Source organism: Pavona decussata, unplaced genomic scaffold, assembly GCF_977016875.1.
Source record: "Pavona decussata unplaced genomic scaffold, jaPavDecu1.1 SCAFFOLD_157, whole genome shotgun sequence".
Lineage (NCBI taxonomy): Eukaryota > Metazoa > Cnidaria > Anthozoa > Scleractinia > Agariciidae > Pavona > Pavona decussata.
In genome coordinates this window covers 117,420-133,327 of record NW_028145569.1, presented here as the reverse complement: position 1 = coordinate 133,327, position 15,908 = coordinate 117,420, and the positions used below count along the sequence as shown (strand labels likewise).

Genomic DNA, 15,908 nt, shown 5'->3' with positions numbered 1-15,908 from the left:
CCATTTCCTTCATTTCTCACGACGTGAGACAAACTGGAAAATGTCTGGTGACCTTGTTAACCTGTGTTGTCTCAATGTCATGAAAGATATTTGCTTGAAAATTTTAATTTTGCTGTTCGAAAGGACCACAACATCCACATAACTGAGAATCTCAATCAGTAAACTAAGAAATTATGTCGCAAACGTTTGATATACGCCGTGCGAATATAAATAAACATACAGTCAGTAACTTAGTAATTCACAAGAGTCTTCTTTTGTGTCGGTACGATACGGTTTTTTCTCTTTTGATTCTTTCAATCATGGAACGCGGCTTGTGTTGAGACCTGGAAACGACTTAGGGAAGGCGGTCAATCCGGTAAGCGGTTTTCCATTTTTCGCGGCGCTTGGAGGCCATTTTGAATTCGCCTTCAACAGTTTTGAAATGTTACGAGCAATTTCTCGTTCTCTTTTCTGCTATGACAGTTCTGGACGTTGTTTTGAATGCTGTACAGCGTATTTGGTGTTCTATGAATCTTCAATGAAGTGAAATCTGTGGAAAACGACCATGAAATGTGATGCAACGTTGGCGAATGATAATTTCAACTCGAATCCCGTTGAAGGTACTTTACGGACAAAGTGGTTTGTGCTCTACTGGACTGCCATGACCGGCCACTGGCGGAACGTAAACACTGGTAAATGAGGTAAGCGATATTCAGTCATCGTATTCAGTGATTCTTAACCGAATACAGTAAGATTAAAGCAATTCGAAGCTCGTGATCAGTTAAAAACAAGCCCTCCATTGTCACGTAGTTAATAGATGGTGATCGACATCATGTTGAGTTGACTTGTGATAAGTTTAAATTTTGTCTAGTTGAAAGGGTTTATTGCCGTTGATAGTCAGTTTATATGTTCAATGTTGTAATGTGCGCCGCATGTTGCTCAGATTAGTTCTCAATTTATTTACCGCACGGCCGTACCGGCTGGAAGCGATGGAGGCGGTCGAACTCGGAGGCTTTTTTTTTATCCTTTTACTCCTATCAGTGATCAGCATTAAATTTCTCCTTGTAATATCAATGCTTATTCAACCCCTGAGGAAATGAGAATTAAGGATATGATCACCCAAGGTGAATTTTCTTGATATTTTAACAACCTTCAAATGGCCTACTCTTGTCACAGAAAATCAAAGCGAAAAATATTTCATTTATACTCGGACTATTTTCTTGAAAAGTCTTTAAGTTGCAACGACATTTCGTGTCACATCACTGTATTCAAAAGAAAAAGCAATGAAAAGTAGCGCTGCACGCGTTCTTATATTTGAGGTCCATGGATACAAAAACTGTTAAATGAATTCAACAGGGCAGGATAATGGAGATAATTTTGATATTGTAGGAAATTCAGTAAATCCGTCCGTTATATATGTTTGTGTTTAGAAGAAGAAGTCTTGGATCTTGGAAATGTGCTCAGAAGTGAAAGCAATTAAATGAGATGCATGCTCTTTATGAAAGACATCAGAAAAGGCATCGTCAAGTAAACACACATTATTTTGTCAAACTTGAAGCCGGGCCATGTGAAAATGGCATTTAAACTCTAAAGTATTTTAGTTTGCTGTGGAGTATCTCTGGGCAGAAGTGACGTTTTGTTTGCTTAAAGACCTCAATGGCAATCATCAAAACATGACATTACCAGTCAGAGTTCCCCATTGGCGATCACCAGTAGCGTTTCGCGACGTCGTCAGTTTGGCTCCAGATATCCAGGGCATTCGCTTTTCAATCCCATAATCGTCGTATTTCCAGTTGTCAAACTTCTTCACCAAAACAACATTTGTCTGCTTGTTGTGAGTGGCCACAAATGTGTAGTCTCTTGGAGCACGCCAGATTCCACCCCAGCGGCCTTCGTAAAGAAAGAAATTGATTTGAATCAGGTGCTCTAAGTAGTTCCAGAACTCTGAGTCATTATCATGATATTAAAGGTCCATTTTCACCCAAGAGGCATTGCGCGCCGAGCTGAATTTCGCACAGTCGAAAATTCAGAAAATTACCAGCGGGCACTAAAGAGCAAAACAAAAAAAAAACAAAACAAAACAAAAAAACATATTCATCGAGCTCATTTGCTGGAATATCACTATTTTTAGCCCTTTACGCGACAAACTGAAGCTTGCAAATTCGTGTTAGCAAATACTTGTGAAAGTGTTCACACGAGCTGCTTAAACACATTGAAAAACCGTTCGCGACAAATAGAGCTATTTTCAAATCTAGCGAATTCCGTCATCAATTTCTTGGAGTTGGAAAACTCGTGCTTAGTGGCCTGTGAACGTTTCTTACAGTCTCAAATGTTAGAGAGGACGGTATAATAAGAACTGCCATTATTGTTTTTAAAGAACAACAAGAAAAACATTCACGATTCCACTTTAAATAACTGTCCACTTATAAGGAGTGTAGCTCTCCAGTAGGCGTAAGGGTAGATTTTACGGGCATAAAGGGGGTTCTTTGCAGCCATGGAGCGCCGAAATTATCGCCATGAAGCCTGTCTCTAGCTGGAACCTTAGCTAAAATATACCGCTGATTGTGGCCGAATAGAGTCCTGGAGTATGGCCAGATTTCTCTGTACTAGAGCCCTATAGCCGGGCGACCTGCACCGTTTGCAGCCTCTTACATGGTTGGTCGAGAGGACAAAAACACGAACAAGAAAACAATGTTCCCACCCCTAAAACACAATGTAGCTGCAGGTTATCAGGGTCCAGTGAAAATGTAGCTTTTGAAAGGTGCAGGTCTATTGCTGGAGCCATAAGCCCCTTTGGGACCCTTAGATTTAGTTAGAGAGAATAATTTTCGCCCCTGTTCTCTTCCACCCTTCGCTTCTTATGTTGCACATATACAGAAACAAACGTACCCCTCTCGTTTGCTTCCATGCAATACTCAAACCAATCTCCTTCCACGTTCAAACTGTTTTTGATCTCATCCGCTTTGTATAAAATGGAGAAATCTCCATTTAATGTCGGCTGGTTCTGATTCCTCTTCTTTACATTATTAGCCGTCCACGTGTGAGTGTGGCTTGTGACCAATAACGTCCACCCTCCACCGTCACGTGTCATGTCACAGTAAGTGTTCACCGGTCCTTTGCCATCAGGATTGATGGTGTACACTCCGTCGGGAAACTGGACGCCTGTTTGTTTTCCCAGGGACAAAAGGTGTTGACACGAATGAACCTCTGAAGAAAAACAATATATATCCTTTTCATAACCGGGTAACATCCTATTATACTTTGTAGAGTACAATATTCTTCGTAAATTGATTCTTGCAACCACCACAATCTAAATTTGTAATCCAACGTCTTAAAGCAGATGTATCATCTTTTATAAAGGTGTTATGTAGACAAAGATTGCACAAAAATTACGCCTTCGAACTTTCTTCGTTGCCTTTGTTATCGTTCTTATTGCTTTTGGTAGTGGTGGTGTTCCTTATTTTTTTCTTCTTCACGGTAAGACTATTTATCAGAAGCCTTACGTTTAAAACAATTTTCTCACACCACTCCAATATACAAGATAGAGAACGTGACCTCAACTAATTGTCTTTGATACAAGCTTCCGTATCAACACTGATTTCTGAGGTTGCAGTTGATGCAGGTGTCCGTAAATTACCTGGACATCGTTTGGTGTTACAAGTTGCAGTCTGGATTCTGTTTCCAACACAGTCCTGTCCCCCGTGCGCTGGTGTAGGGTTGTTACAGAAACGGTGCCTGGTCTTTAATCCCCCTCCACATATTTGCGTGCAATTTGTCCATACTGACCAAGAGCCCCAGCGTCCATCGCGCACCTGTTTCTCTGTAATACAGAGCGAATTATTGAGAGTTTAACAGACTACCTTTTAGGTCGTAAATTTCTCCTTTTCATTTTCTTGAACTGTAAAGTTAATCTCATGGAACGTGACCTCAAGCTTGCATCATGAGGCGTAATGTATCACAAACTTATTCCTAAGTGTTCCGATTTTTTTCTGCACCACACCCAAAATCAGGTGAACGAATAAGAACTTGACTAAAACGAATCTTTATATGTGCAACCTGCACCTCCACCCTCTACTGGCTTTGCTATCGAGGTTTCTTAGTTAACTGGCTAAAGATAAATAATGGTTGTTCTCTTTGGCGTCACCTCTCTCTTTTGTTTTTTTTTGTTTTTTTTTTTTTTTTGCGCCTTATGTTGTTCTAAGAGCAACGAAAATATCAATACTTGTACCTGTTTTGCAAGCGGTTTCCGGATCCAAACTCCCTTGGCAATGACATTTTCCTCTGTTTGTACAGACCTGGGTGTAAAGAAATGTAACATACACAACTTCTCGCTTTTTGTTTCTTAATATTCTTTTGTTATCAGTTGAGGATGTAGTTCAATTCTGTGATAAGAACTCGTCATTCAATAAAATAATTAATGACGCATAGTACGCATCGGTTATCAACCCATCTTATTCATCTCTTCAATGATCTCTTTTTTATGAGTACCAGGGACAAGTACCAAAAAGGTGATAACATCGGTAACCATGGAGATAAACCACGATGGGGCTTACAAGTTTCAGTGGAGGTTCTTATCAGTCACTTGACAAAAACACTTACCCCTTTCCCGGCACACTCCTTGCCGTTGTCGCTTCTCGGACAGCTGTTAGAAGGCAGCTGATCTAACGGAGTGCACTGATTGGCGACGCAAATCTGTGGTAAATTTTGCAAAGATGGTTCATTTTATAAACTGACAGTAACGCTGGTTGTATGCGAGCAAGTTTTCTTCAGTAAGTCTTTATCTGCATTTGACAAATTATATAACAATTATTCTGAGGTATACGGCAACATTTGTCAAGTGTTTCCTGGACAAGATTCTTATTCAAAACCTTTCGTTTCGTGGGATTTGCCCCGGAAACTATTTCACCCTTCACACACGAACAAGCCAAAATTGGCGGAAAACTGAAGGAAAACTGAAGTTGCCTGTGTGGAACCAGCTTGATTCAGATGCAGGCCGAACATTGATTGTTGATGTTGGTATGGACAGGTGGAGCTCCCACCAACCACATTTGTCGAAAGGTTGACTACTGGGGCCTCATAACGTAGAATGGGTTAAAGCGGAGAACACAATCCTGCGATTGAAGGTTAAACAAGGACTTTGCTTCACTTGTTGAAAACTTGTTCTCTCATTGATAATTGTCCTTTATAGTTTGAAGTCAGCCAAATTCAAAATGTTATATAAATTAACCATTTTACAGAATCTCACAACCTTGAACTGAATAAATCTCAAAATTATAGATGCTTTGTCTTTGTCAGGAATTGTTTCGGAAGTATACTATTTCTTGCCACTTTGCTTGATGTTTTTTTTTTTTTTAATCTGCAGCTTTCTTTCCATTTCAATTCAATTTTAGTTATTTCTTTCAGTAGAGAAACACTGTATCTGGTCCATCAACGGACTACAGCTATTTTCAGAAATTAAACAAGTCAGTTCGGCCTACCTCGACCGTGAGCATACGTTTAGCAATCCAAAGAGGTCACTCTTGCGTCTGCGCAAACGTTAACATGTGCTGGCAATGAATCAATACTTAAACACAGGCATTACCTTATTGTTCCCACAGACAGTACCGTCCTTAACCATACCCACAAGTTCATTCCCAGCGCCTCCCTTGCGAGACACTGCCCTGAAATAAGAGGAAGAATGGTGTGGTTAAATACATTTATTCCTCAGCAATCATGTTTTGGATGTCTATATCCAAAGATAAATGCCCCTGCGTTTAGTTTACCTGCATTTTACTCCAGAGGCTAACACTTTCAATTCGTAAAAACTCCCATAATCCACAACGGGTCTCTCTCTGCTTGAGAAGCACTGCAACTGGCCACATTTAGCATGCCTGTTGATTGGCAAGGTGCAATAGTTAAGTAGTTGAAAAATAAATTCTTTCATTGATTTTACATGGAACTGAATCGCAAAATAAATAAACAAATAAATAAATAAATAAATAAAGAAACAAAGAAATAAATAAATAAGTAAATAAATAAATAAGTTAATAAATAAATAAATAAATTAAATAAATAAATAAATAAATAAATAAATAAATAAATAAATAAATAAATAAATGACTTTATTTAAGTGTTGAAGGCTGAATTGTTGCTAAAGTTGAAGTCTGAAGCTTTCGTTGTGTCTGAATATTTTGGCTTGGCCACAGTAATTACTTCGACTCGCGGTTAAAAATTACGTTTTCCCAAGAACACTGAAAGCAATTATGTCACAATTTCGAGCGAGATACTCAGCCTCATCAGCTTTTTTTTGTATTACACGTAGTGGGAGCAAATATCCCATTAATTCTCTCTTCTCCACTTAACGTGGTAGACATGAGTGAAATAGACGCCATTTCTTCTATTACCTTCTGTCGCATTGAATATTCATCTGGGCGTTACAGGTACCAAAACCCTGGGTCTTGACGTTCAGTTCCTTGTAACAGGCAGCGTCAGCCGACGTAGCTTCTGTTGAGGAAGATAAAGATGTGTCACTTAAAGAATGTTATGCAGCCGTCATGAATGCTCTGAGATGCCAAACGTTTTCTTCGTATATTCAACTCAGTAGTCTTGGTAACCAGTTAACCCTTTAATCCCTCATGTCGAAGAAAAAAATCCCTTATCTTGTCCCCATACTTTTCTTATAAAAGTACTGGGGAGATGCTATTAAAACATCAAGAAAATTCACCTTGGGTGTTCATATCCTTAATTATCATGACCTCAGGGGTTGAATAAGCATCGATATCACAAGGAGAAATTTGATGCTGATCACTGTGAGGGCTTGAAGGGTTAATACAACCAGGGAAAGTGTCCAACCTTTCTTGTTCAACCTTATTGCATTTGTTACATAAACCTTCTCAAACTCAGGAGGACCCAAAGGAGATCACCACTCTGAAGGGGGTTTGGACATGTGATCTTAATTATCACAAAATTTAGTGAACTTTTAATTTGCTTTGAATTTCTCCAATATTTATTAATGGTTTGAGAAGCTACATCTAGCACTCTAAAGAGTAGCTGGAAAGAGTGTCTCAGTTGATCTCCAAACACCTCGAAGTTGGTTAAAAAAAATAAAACTCGGCTACGCCCCTTTTGTTTTAACCCACTTCTTGGTGTTTGGAAATCCTCGTGTTCCCTCGCGTTTGAACAATTTTCCGGGATAAGTGGTCATGTGGTCATTTGAACATTTCTTGGTCCGGTTGCATCAAACATCTTAAGATAATTTAGTGGAAGTTTTCTGAAAACATTCTCTGCGTTCCGAAGGACTTCCTCGAGCGCTATACTGGAACACTCGTCTGAGGGCGGCCTTTTGATGATAGAGAACACAAAGAGAGCGAGAGAAAATTATTTGGGATGCAGGAACAACCGTAGAAAACTCGTATTATCTGAAGATGCTTTCTGCAATCGGGCCCTGACCATTTTTAGACGACAGGCCCCAGTTGTTCAAAGAGCGGATAATTTATCCACTGGGTAAGTTGCTATCCGGCAGATAAAGTGTGTGCAAGATTTTCCTGATAGTCCTTTAGTTTGTGAATAGAGTAGAAGCATATGTCAAAGTTAAGTATGGGATTGTGTGAAAAACTTGTCAAAAGCATTGGTTGGGGTACATTTGCTCCGCTGGATAGCGACTTATTCAGTGGATAAAGTTATCCGCTCTTTGAACAACTGAGACCTGATCTTTTAAGTTTTCCAAAGTTTGCCGGCGTTTTCCGAACTATTACCAGTACAAAAGGGTGACGAAATTGTTTCGACTACTTTTGTGTACCTGACCCCCAAAGATCCCGGCACTGAGTGTCAGCGGAGGAAACACATCTTCCCTTGTAGCAGAATGCCTGTCGAGGAATAAAAAGTGCATTTGGAATAAAACATGGTTAACTACTCAAGAGGAAACGACGATTAGTAGCTAGTTAAAGTGGCGTACAGGCCGTAATTTCGTCCGTTCGATCAAACGTTCGTTCATTCGTTCTTTCTCTAACGTTGCAACGGTACTTACAGTAGCTCGAGCTTTGCTTGACCACACATCCCACCGCTGACCGTCCTGACTGTAGTGCAAAAAGAAACCTGTGGTATCACCACCGTTAGTGCCGCTCTGAACAATAGCTGATAGCCTTTTAACCTAAGGATAACAAAAAAACAACAACAAAAGCTATCGCTTTGTTTGAAAAAAAAAAAAAAAGAAAGAAAGAGAGAAATAGTTCAAGGGTGGCAATGTCCGGTTAGGAAAAGTGTCCCGCTGAGATTTGCGAAAGTTTGAGAGTGGTGCTGGAATACTTCTCGGCATTCTTACCTGCCCCAAGTCAATCTGGACAAACTGGTTTTTGTCTTTTCGTGCCGCGCACCATCCTTTTACGCTGTGTAACCTCGCTTCCTTAGCTGGGTAACCAGCCAGGTGACTTGATGCAGAGATGCGACTGTCGGAAATGACGCGACTATCAGCGACACCGAGAGAAACCAAGCAATCTGAAAAAAAAGGCATAACATAATGACGTGTTAACCAGTTTGTGACGGACTCGAATCTCCATTAATGGGATGTGGTGTTACTTCTAATTCTGGACAGCATCCTAAAATGCCTGATCATTCAACTGAAGTTAATTAACTTGCTAATTTTTGACATAATGATGATGAACAACAGTAAGTGCTCAGGGATCCTATTGATAGCGGGGTGCTTTTAAGCTCCTGAAGGTACTACCCTGAGCTTTTTAACTAAGTAAAGGTGTCTGTCTGTTTGTCAACAGCGACAACAAAAATTTATTTCAAGAATAATTAAATGAAATAATAAAAGTGTGACGTGACGCAAATAAAAGTTTTTCATTGTTTTTCTGGCTGCCGTTATATTATCATTTCTGGCGTTTGCACATTACCAAACCTTGAATGAATTTTTTCAACCTTGCTCCAGGAAAACTTCGAGAGACAAACTCAGCTCATTCAACAGATTCCACAATAAAATAAAAGCAGCACAAAACTGAAGAGTGGGAACATTTGAAAAAACATTCATGATCAGTTGTTAAATGTATAATATTATACTTGTAACCTCCCACCGTCACGAATAGACCATTTCCGAGTTGCTCTGAACCTCATTACGAAAGCGAGGCTAAATGCAAAGTTTTTATTATGAAAATTAGTTTTCATTCACATGCAAACAAAGCTAATTTTCACATGAAACATTTTTGCACTTAGCCTCACTTTCATAATGAAATTCACTGCAACTTGGAAATGGCCTATTGAGTCTTACCATGAACTAAGAAATGAAACGCGAGCCTCTGTTCATCGCATCCTGCCCATAAGATGAGTTTGACGCCGTCAGTAGCCACACCACCTTCAGGATGCACACACAGTCCACTAGACACATGGCGTAAAGACTTCCCTAAGATCGACAGATTTTTGGTTAAGCCTAGTCATTTGAATGATGTTTATCTGATTTGCAAACCAAACAAGATTACATAGAGACACGGAAAAGATATGTACGGAGTAACGAACTGAAGAACAAACCTAACTACCGCCATCAAGTAGCTATTACAAGGAACCATATAATGACGGAACGAACGATCAAATGAGAACGAAGGAACGAACTTAAAGGAAGGAAGGAAGGAAGGAAGGAAGGAAGGAAGGAAGGAAGGAAGGAAAGGAAAGGGAAGGAGGGAGGGAGAGTCAGAGAGGGAGGAATGGACTACCTCTAAATAGATGGATGGATGGATGGATAAATGGATGGATGACTGACTTCTGCTTTACTGATTGACTGAAGAATGTAAAGGATGGCGGAAACACCGAATAGTGATTTATATGATGAAGCTCGAAAGAATATCTTAATTATTGGAGCTATATTTCACCTGCTGTGGTTCTTTCAAACTTAGACTGGGTATCGTCACAACTGTCGCTAATAACCAGTGGTACTCCATAGCCACCCTGCCCTCCTCTGGGACAGATCTTCTTCCCACTACAGTGTTGCCTCAATACACCATTTGTGAAAGTGAATTTGGAAGCTGCTCCTTGGCATCCGCCTTGTGTGGTGTAGAACAATTGTGTTCCGTCTCGCGATGGACAGGGTGACCGACCTTGTGGCTTGACACATAGGTGGCTAAAGCCTTGTATGGAAGTAGGAGATGACGAAGATACTGAAAGAAGGGCAATCAGCAATCAACTTAATTTTTACATTGTGTTATTAAGCGCTTTAAAATGTCAACACCATTGCTTCACGTCCGAGGATCTGCTTTGGGAACACAAAGTAAAGAAATTAAACAATTAAACTTGTCAAACAATTACAAAAGAAAAAAGTTTCAAACGTTTTTAAGCATTTTAGTTGACAAAAGGGACGTTGAATAATCATATTGTATTAAACGATTTACGAATTAGTTTAGAAGAGAAAATCTCCTGCTTAAGGCTATGATATATTTTAAACCAGCAACGCTCACGATGAAGGCACGAGAGGAAATCACTTGTATAACTGTGTGTACGGGATGGTCACGTGTGGGTATTTTCTGAGCTTCAATTAGTTCAGTATTTTTATGCTGTCATGTTACTTCTCTTTTTTGGTTTTATTCAGTATTTCAATAGGTACTTTATCGCCACTCCCATAAACCGCACGGTTGTCTTTTATCTGGGATTCATCGAAATTTTCGTCAAAAAATACCGGGGTACAAATTTATTTAGTGGCAAAATAGAGATCTGTTGAGCTGTAAAATACATTTACCTTCAGAGTGTGGTAACCCCTTTTTTAAGCAACCACTAAGAACGAACTCTGTTTAGATTACCTGGAGAACTTGTCCCGCAACCAAGCAAGTCAATCTTAGTACACAGTCCCCTCTCCCAATATTGAGGGTTAATCCTGACGTGTCGTGCCGTGATTGGCTGAGGCAGTCTTATCATTTTCACATTTTCAACGTACTTTCCTACAAGTAACTGAAAAGAAACAACCAACAAAGTGACGGATAAAGTAAATTCACAGAATTTTTGTGTGGTGCACCAAGTTAGTATTTAATATGTGTACCTCTCCCTCCCCTTGACAGGATGTTCCGTCTTTAACGTGGTCATCTGGAGGACACTGGTCAGCAAGATGAAAACAAGCAGTTAAAGGTAAGTATGCACATTATCACCGTCAGTGTCAAATAGATACATTTTATTCGATGTTTTTACATATAATACGCGCGGATATTTTGCGAGTTACGGAGTATATTTCCAAGCCCTGAAGGGGCGAGGAAAAATACGAGCAATGAGCAAACTGTCCGCGCGTATTATATGCAAAACCGTCGAATAAGAGATTTTAATCCACAACGACTATATTTTGTTCTTTTGGTTTTTCTTTTCTGGAAAGAGGGTTGAAATACAGCCGGCATTATCTGTCGATCCAGCTATCTATCAGCATATGGCGCGTGCGAATGACGTAAACAACACAGAAAGCCAGTGAAATATTGTTGTCCGTATTCGTACTGTTGTAAACCGGTCAAACCAGGACGCTGCAGTGTATTACGGTCTCATATTTTTCGCGTTCTCTTGACCTTATTTGGTGAAATGACACAATGGTGGAATAACAGTACCAGTTCACCCTTAGAACAAATTGACGTTAAATTGTGTAAGTAGTGTCTAAATTTCAAACTTGAGATAGCATTTTGAGTGTTCTAGAAATTAGGCTTGTCAGAGGGAGTACCTTGAGGAAGGAAAAGGAAGTATTTTTTCATTGTTAACCAATCGTAAGAACTTACCTGTGCAGACTTTCCGTCGCAAACCTCCGGTACATCACACTCTCCAGTGCTCTGGCGACACATTGTTCCGATCGGAGAAAACTGTGTATAAAATAATTTAAAGGCAACATTACATCAACAGTTATTGGGCTAATCACGGCAAATTTATCGTTTCTACATATTCTTCCTTATTCCGAATTTCGTGTTTCAATTTTGAAACAAAGGAACGAAACTCGCACGAAAAAAATTGTTTTTTATTTGAATTTGCGATATAGCCGTTTACAATGCTGTGCATGCACCATATGCAATGCCTCTCCACTCGGTATTTTAAGTATAAACATCCACCTAGTTTTTACCTGGCACTTTTGACAACAACTTTGAAGTGAATCGCTGCACTGAGATGAGCTCTTCAAGCGACAGTCATTCGGCTCACAACACGGATCCCGTACTTTGCACTCCTGCAATGAATTAAACCAGTCTCCGACTCATCAGAGCAAAGAAATTTAAGCATTAATTATTAATGTAAAACCAAGTGATTCTCTCCTCCCTCGCCAGCTCATGCTTGTACTTGCAGTTGTTCTTATCGCGCAAATGTGCTCCACGCCTTCTTAGGGTAACAGTGCATTTATAAGTGACTTTGTACGTGTGTGATGTCTGTACTCCACACTGAACCTCGATGCGGGTGAATTACATACGAAAAAAAAAAAAATACACGTTCGTTTTCAGTCCACCATCTTGTTTCCTCGTATACCCAGAATGCACTCCAAGCTCTTGTTACACAGGCAATCCACTAAGTTCTTTAAAAAAATTTATCGAGTAGCGTCCCGGTCCCTTTTATATAATAATGATTCCTTCATGGGTAGCCGTATGTGCCAGTTATAATTACCAATCAGGCGCAGAGTAAAGGAGGGTACTTAACTCAACATAACAGTACGTATAATTTAAGGGGTTCATAGTTATTTGTTTGAGATGTCACACCAAGTTAAGCAAAGTTTTTTCCATTTGCCTTATAATGATACGCGCACGTGATCGCGTACGCATTACACAGGTGCACATGTTTACCTCGGGTGTACCACAGTCACACTCCTCCCCAGTTTCTGGAATACCATTTCCACATCTGGGATTTACAACCTGAAAATCAAAATAATATATATCCATTAGTCAGTTCGACTTATTATAAGTAACGAATTAGTCAAACACTGTATTCTGTACTTGGTCAAAAATGTGATGTGATGTTGGTACCTTTGCTGGCAAGTTGAAAAGACAACTGTCGTCGATAGCGGACATGTTGTGTAAGTTACAATCCGAAAATCCGGGAACCCTGGTCCTGCGCACGAAAAAATAATACGAAATAATTCATTACTCAAAAACAGGTTATACTTAAAATACTATAACTTACAAGAGAAAATGCACACTGTTAAACGTTAAAACAAGGAAAAACTCACTTAAAGCTACCCATGACACATCCACGAGGGGAGAGACATCTGCAAGTCGGCCAAACTGCAATTTTAGAGAACAAAACTCCATAGAATACTTCGCACGAGTTAAATTCTTGGGGGTGGGGGTAGGGAAAAGGGAGGGAGGGGATCATAAGTGACAAAACTACGACCTACAAATGAAGAAATGTTGAACTTACTGTTGTCGTGGTCGAAGTTAAAATTGTGTCCCAGCTCGTGCGAGAGAGCTAGCCAAGGACCCAATGATCCCCAGTAATTCCACTGAAAATGAACGAAGAAGAAAAATCGTAATTAAAAGATGGAGTTTTATTTACTTTTTTTAACGAGGTAGAAAGATTCTATTCATCTATAACCAGAGGTCTATAAGTGAGTGGCGAAAAGCACGTTGATCATGAATGAAGAAGAGTAAAAGACTAAAGAAAGTTATAGAAAAAAAATACTCAAAATTAACGTAAAGCTGCGAGATTGTCAGCGCTTATTTTGGGTGGGAGGTGTGAAGTGGAATTTTTTTTTTTTTTTTTGACTCACCGCATCAACTCCCAGTGATCGTCTTTTGCATATTTCTCCCCCGTACGCCATCCCTCCATAATCGTCCCACATTGTTCCTCTGGGATACACGTCAAGGCAGATTATCAAGATCAGGATCATGATTACACTGAACGCTATTTTTCCTTTTTACTTTTTAATAGCAGATGAAGGGGCGCCTTTTTGAAAAGTTTCAATTTTTACCCCATAACACCCAGAGAAATACAACGAAAAAATAAAGCCAAAAACGCCCATTGAAAGGTTAACAACTTTAAGGAGGCCGCGAGCGTGTGGCACCTTTTCTCGTGCGTTGCACACGTCTGAGCATCTCCCATATCTTGATTCATAGGTCAGCAGTATAATTAATCAGTTGGAATCCGATTCATCCTTATAGTTTGTTTTGTTTTCTTTGCTTTTTCTCCCTTCTCTTTTCCTTGGTGATCGCCGTCTCTTGGCGCACATTGCAATCTTTTTCGTTTCGTCCTTTCTCCCGACCTCTTCTCTAGCAGTTCCCAGCCTGTTTACTCGGGGGTTCTGCCTTCCCTGTCTCTATCCAATCCATACTTTAACTCAAATTCTCATTTGTCTGAACTTGCGAATTAAAAGCTAACACTTTAAAAAGAGGCTTAGCTAGACTAATATTAAGTGAGTCGCAACTTCACAATTCGCATTCCTCGCACACCCATTTTAAATATACACCATACAGAAGAACAACTGTAGTTTTTGATTCTTGCCTTAGCAGGTGAACACTGTCATATTTCACTCCCGCCAGGCTACTTGAGTGGTGATTTTCAAAGTTTCTTAAATCTTCGCCTGCTTGCTTCACAAAGGGCACATGATCCTTGTCAGTCCAGATTTCCAATGCCGATAAGACAACTCGGATATTGATCTTGCGGTAGATCTGTAAGTAGGAACCAGTGCAACCAAAAGCTCTTTAGTGAAACATTAATACAGAGTTCGTGGAATGATCAATACTTTGAAAGATACAGGTCTGTTCCCATGTCACAGCTAATGTACAAGAGCCCTCCTGGGGTCCGATGATACATTTGATAAAATTTTCTTTGTCATAAGTGGATTTTAAAGGTGTTTCTCGATTTCATGTCAAAAGTTACTGTATATGTGGCAAAATTCCCCTTTCTACTTAAAGCCGCAATAACAAGCCAAACTAATACTTACTGCGTCGACGGCATTCACTAGCGTAAAAACTCTTCTCTTGACATCAGCAATGTCTTTTTTGTACTTCTTGTACTGAAAATAGAAAATTTATAAACCATATTTTTCTCTTTTTATTTTTTTTATTTTGAAGAAAAGCTTTAAGTTCAGTCTCTCAAAGTTGTGGACTTCCGGTGTCTTCAATAGTTTAAGCAACCTTGTACCCAGGGTCCTCGCGAAATTTAACCAAAAGTGGGCGACGAAAGCTCTGGGACACACTGCAAAATGTTCCACGAATCGGGGAGAATTGTGTCACGTGACACACTTGATTTTCGTCTTGGTTACACTTTTTCTGGCATCAGATATAGCTGCCGGATGGATACCATGTTTGATCCCAGAAAACTGGAAGAACTTAAGAAAAGTTGGCCCATTTTAGCAAGTCGCAATCTATTTTCCATCCAAGCTCTCCGCAACCAAAGATGAATGATACTAGCTCCTGTGCACTAGTACGGTTATTATTCACAAAACTATCGGTGCAAATATATTTTTGTGCAATTCAAAGGAGCACTATAAATGTCTGACACTGTCCCTTTAAAGCTGATAAATGTGACTTGTGACGCGCTACCACAGGTCGCCCAATAGGGGAGGGGGTACTATTACTCCAGTTGTCTCCTTGATATAGTAACTACAGTTACAAAGTTTTTGTTCCTGAATAACCTACCACAACGTTGTCGACGATAATCATCAACTCCGTGTATCGAGTTTTCTTTGTTGTCAGATATTTCTTGTACGCAGTTTCTTCTGCCTCTCTTTTGTGCTGACGATAAAGAATTCAAAGAAAAAGGGGTACCAACTTGTCTTATTTTTAACTTTTAGTCTTAGTCTTCGCCAACTGTAAATACACTGATAAAAACAAAGTAAAGTGGCCTACTGATGTTTCAATTTTGTTATGTATCATGACAAACAACGCTTTAAAAAATTGCCAATTCTCTATTGCTCAGATAGTAGAGAGGATGTGTGCCGTTAAGCTAGAGCTGGCTTAGCTGGCATTTTACAATAACTGTCAAATTTCTCGCGTGCTGATTAGTGCGTAGCTGATGTTTATAAG

General features: G+C 39.7%; 1 protein-coding gene across 1 annotated transcript in view; it reads right to left on the bottom strand.

Moving 5' to 3' along the window:
* The window catches only part of LOC146465031 (uncharacterized), a 36,707-nt gene that overhangs the window by 13,754 nt on the left and 7,045 nt on the right, over positions 1-15,908 (bottom strand). Inside the window, exons 10-34 of the mRNA XM_085128946.1 lie at positions 15,522-15,617; positions 14,825-14,896; positions 14,383-14,549; positions 13,652-13,730; positions 13,303-13,384; positions 13,112-13,166; positions 12,909-12,993; positions 12,729-12,797; positions 12,023-12,124; positions 11,688-11,768; positions 10,976-11,029; positions 10,740-10,887; positions 9,819-10,103; positions 9,224-9,355; positions 8,279-8,451; positions 7,985-8,107; positions 7,757-7,823; positions 6,363-6,462; positions 5,742-5,849; positions 5,561-5,639; positions 4,579-4,671; positions 4,208-4,274; positions 3,617-3,799; positions 2,869-3,186; positions 1,663-1,869 (exon numbers count right to left, since the gene is read on the bottom strand). Coding sequence (XP_084985072.1) covers positions 1,663-1,869; positions 2,869-3,186; positions 3,617-3,799; positions 4,208-4,274; positions 4,579-4,671; positions 5,561-5,639; positions 5,742-5,849; positions 6,363-6,462; positions 7,757-7,823; positions 7,985-8,107; positions 8,279-8,451; positions 9,224-9,355; positions 9,819-10,103; positions 10,740-10,887; positions 10,976-11,029; positions 11,688-11,768; positions 12,023-12,124; positions 12,729-12,797; positions 12,909-12,993; positions 13,112-13,166; positions 13,303-13,384; positions 13,652-13,730; positions 14,383-14,549; positions 14,825-14,896; positions 15,522-15,617 — 3,025 coding nt within the window. The remainder of the gene's footprint in view (positions 1-1,662; positions 1,870-2,868; positions 3,187-3,616; positions 3,800-4,207; positions 4,275-4,578; positions 4,672-5,560; positions 5,640-5,741; positions 5,850-6,362; positions 6,463-7,756; positions 7,824-7,984; positions 8,108-8,278; positions 8,452-9,223; positions 9,356-9,818; positions 10,104-10,739; positions 10,888-10,975; positions 11,030-11,687; positions 11,769-12,022; positions 12,125-12,728; positions 12,798-12,908; positions 12,994-13,111; positions 13,167-13,302; positions 13,385-13,651; positions 13,731-14,382; positions 14,550-14,824; positions 14,897-15,521; positions 15,618-15,908) is intronic.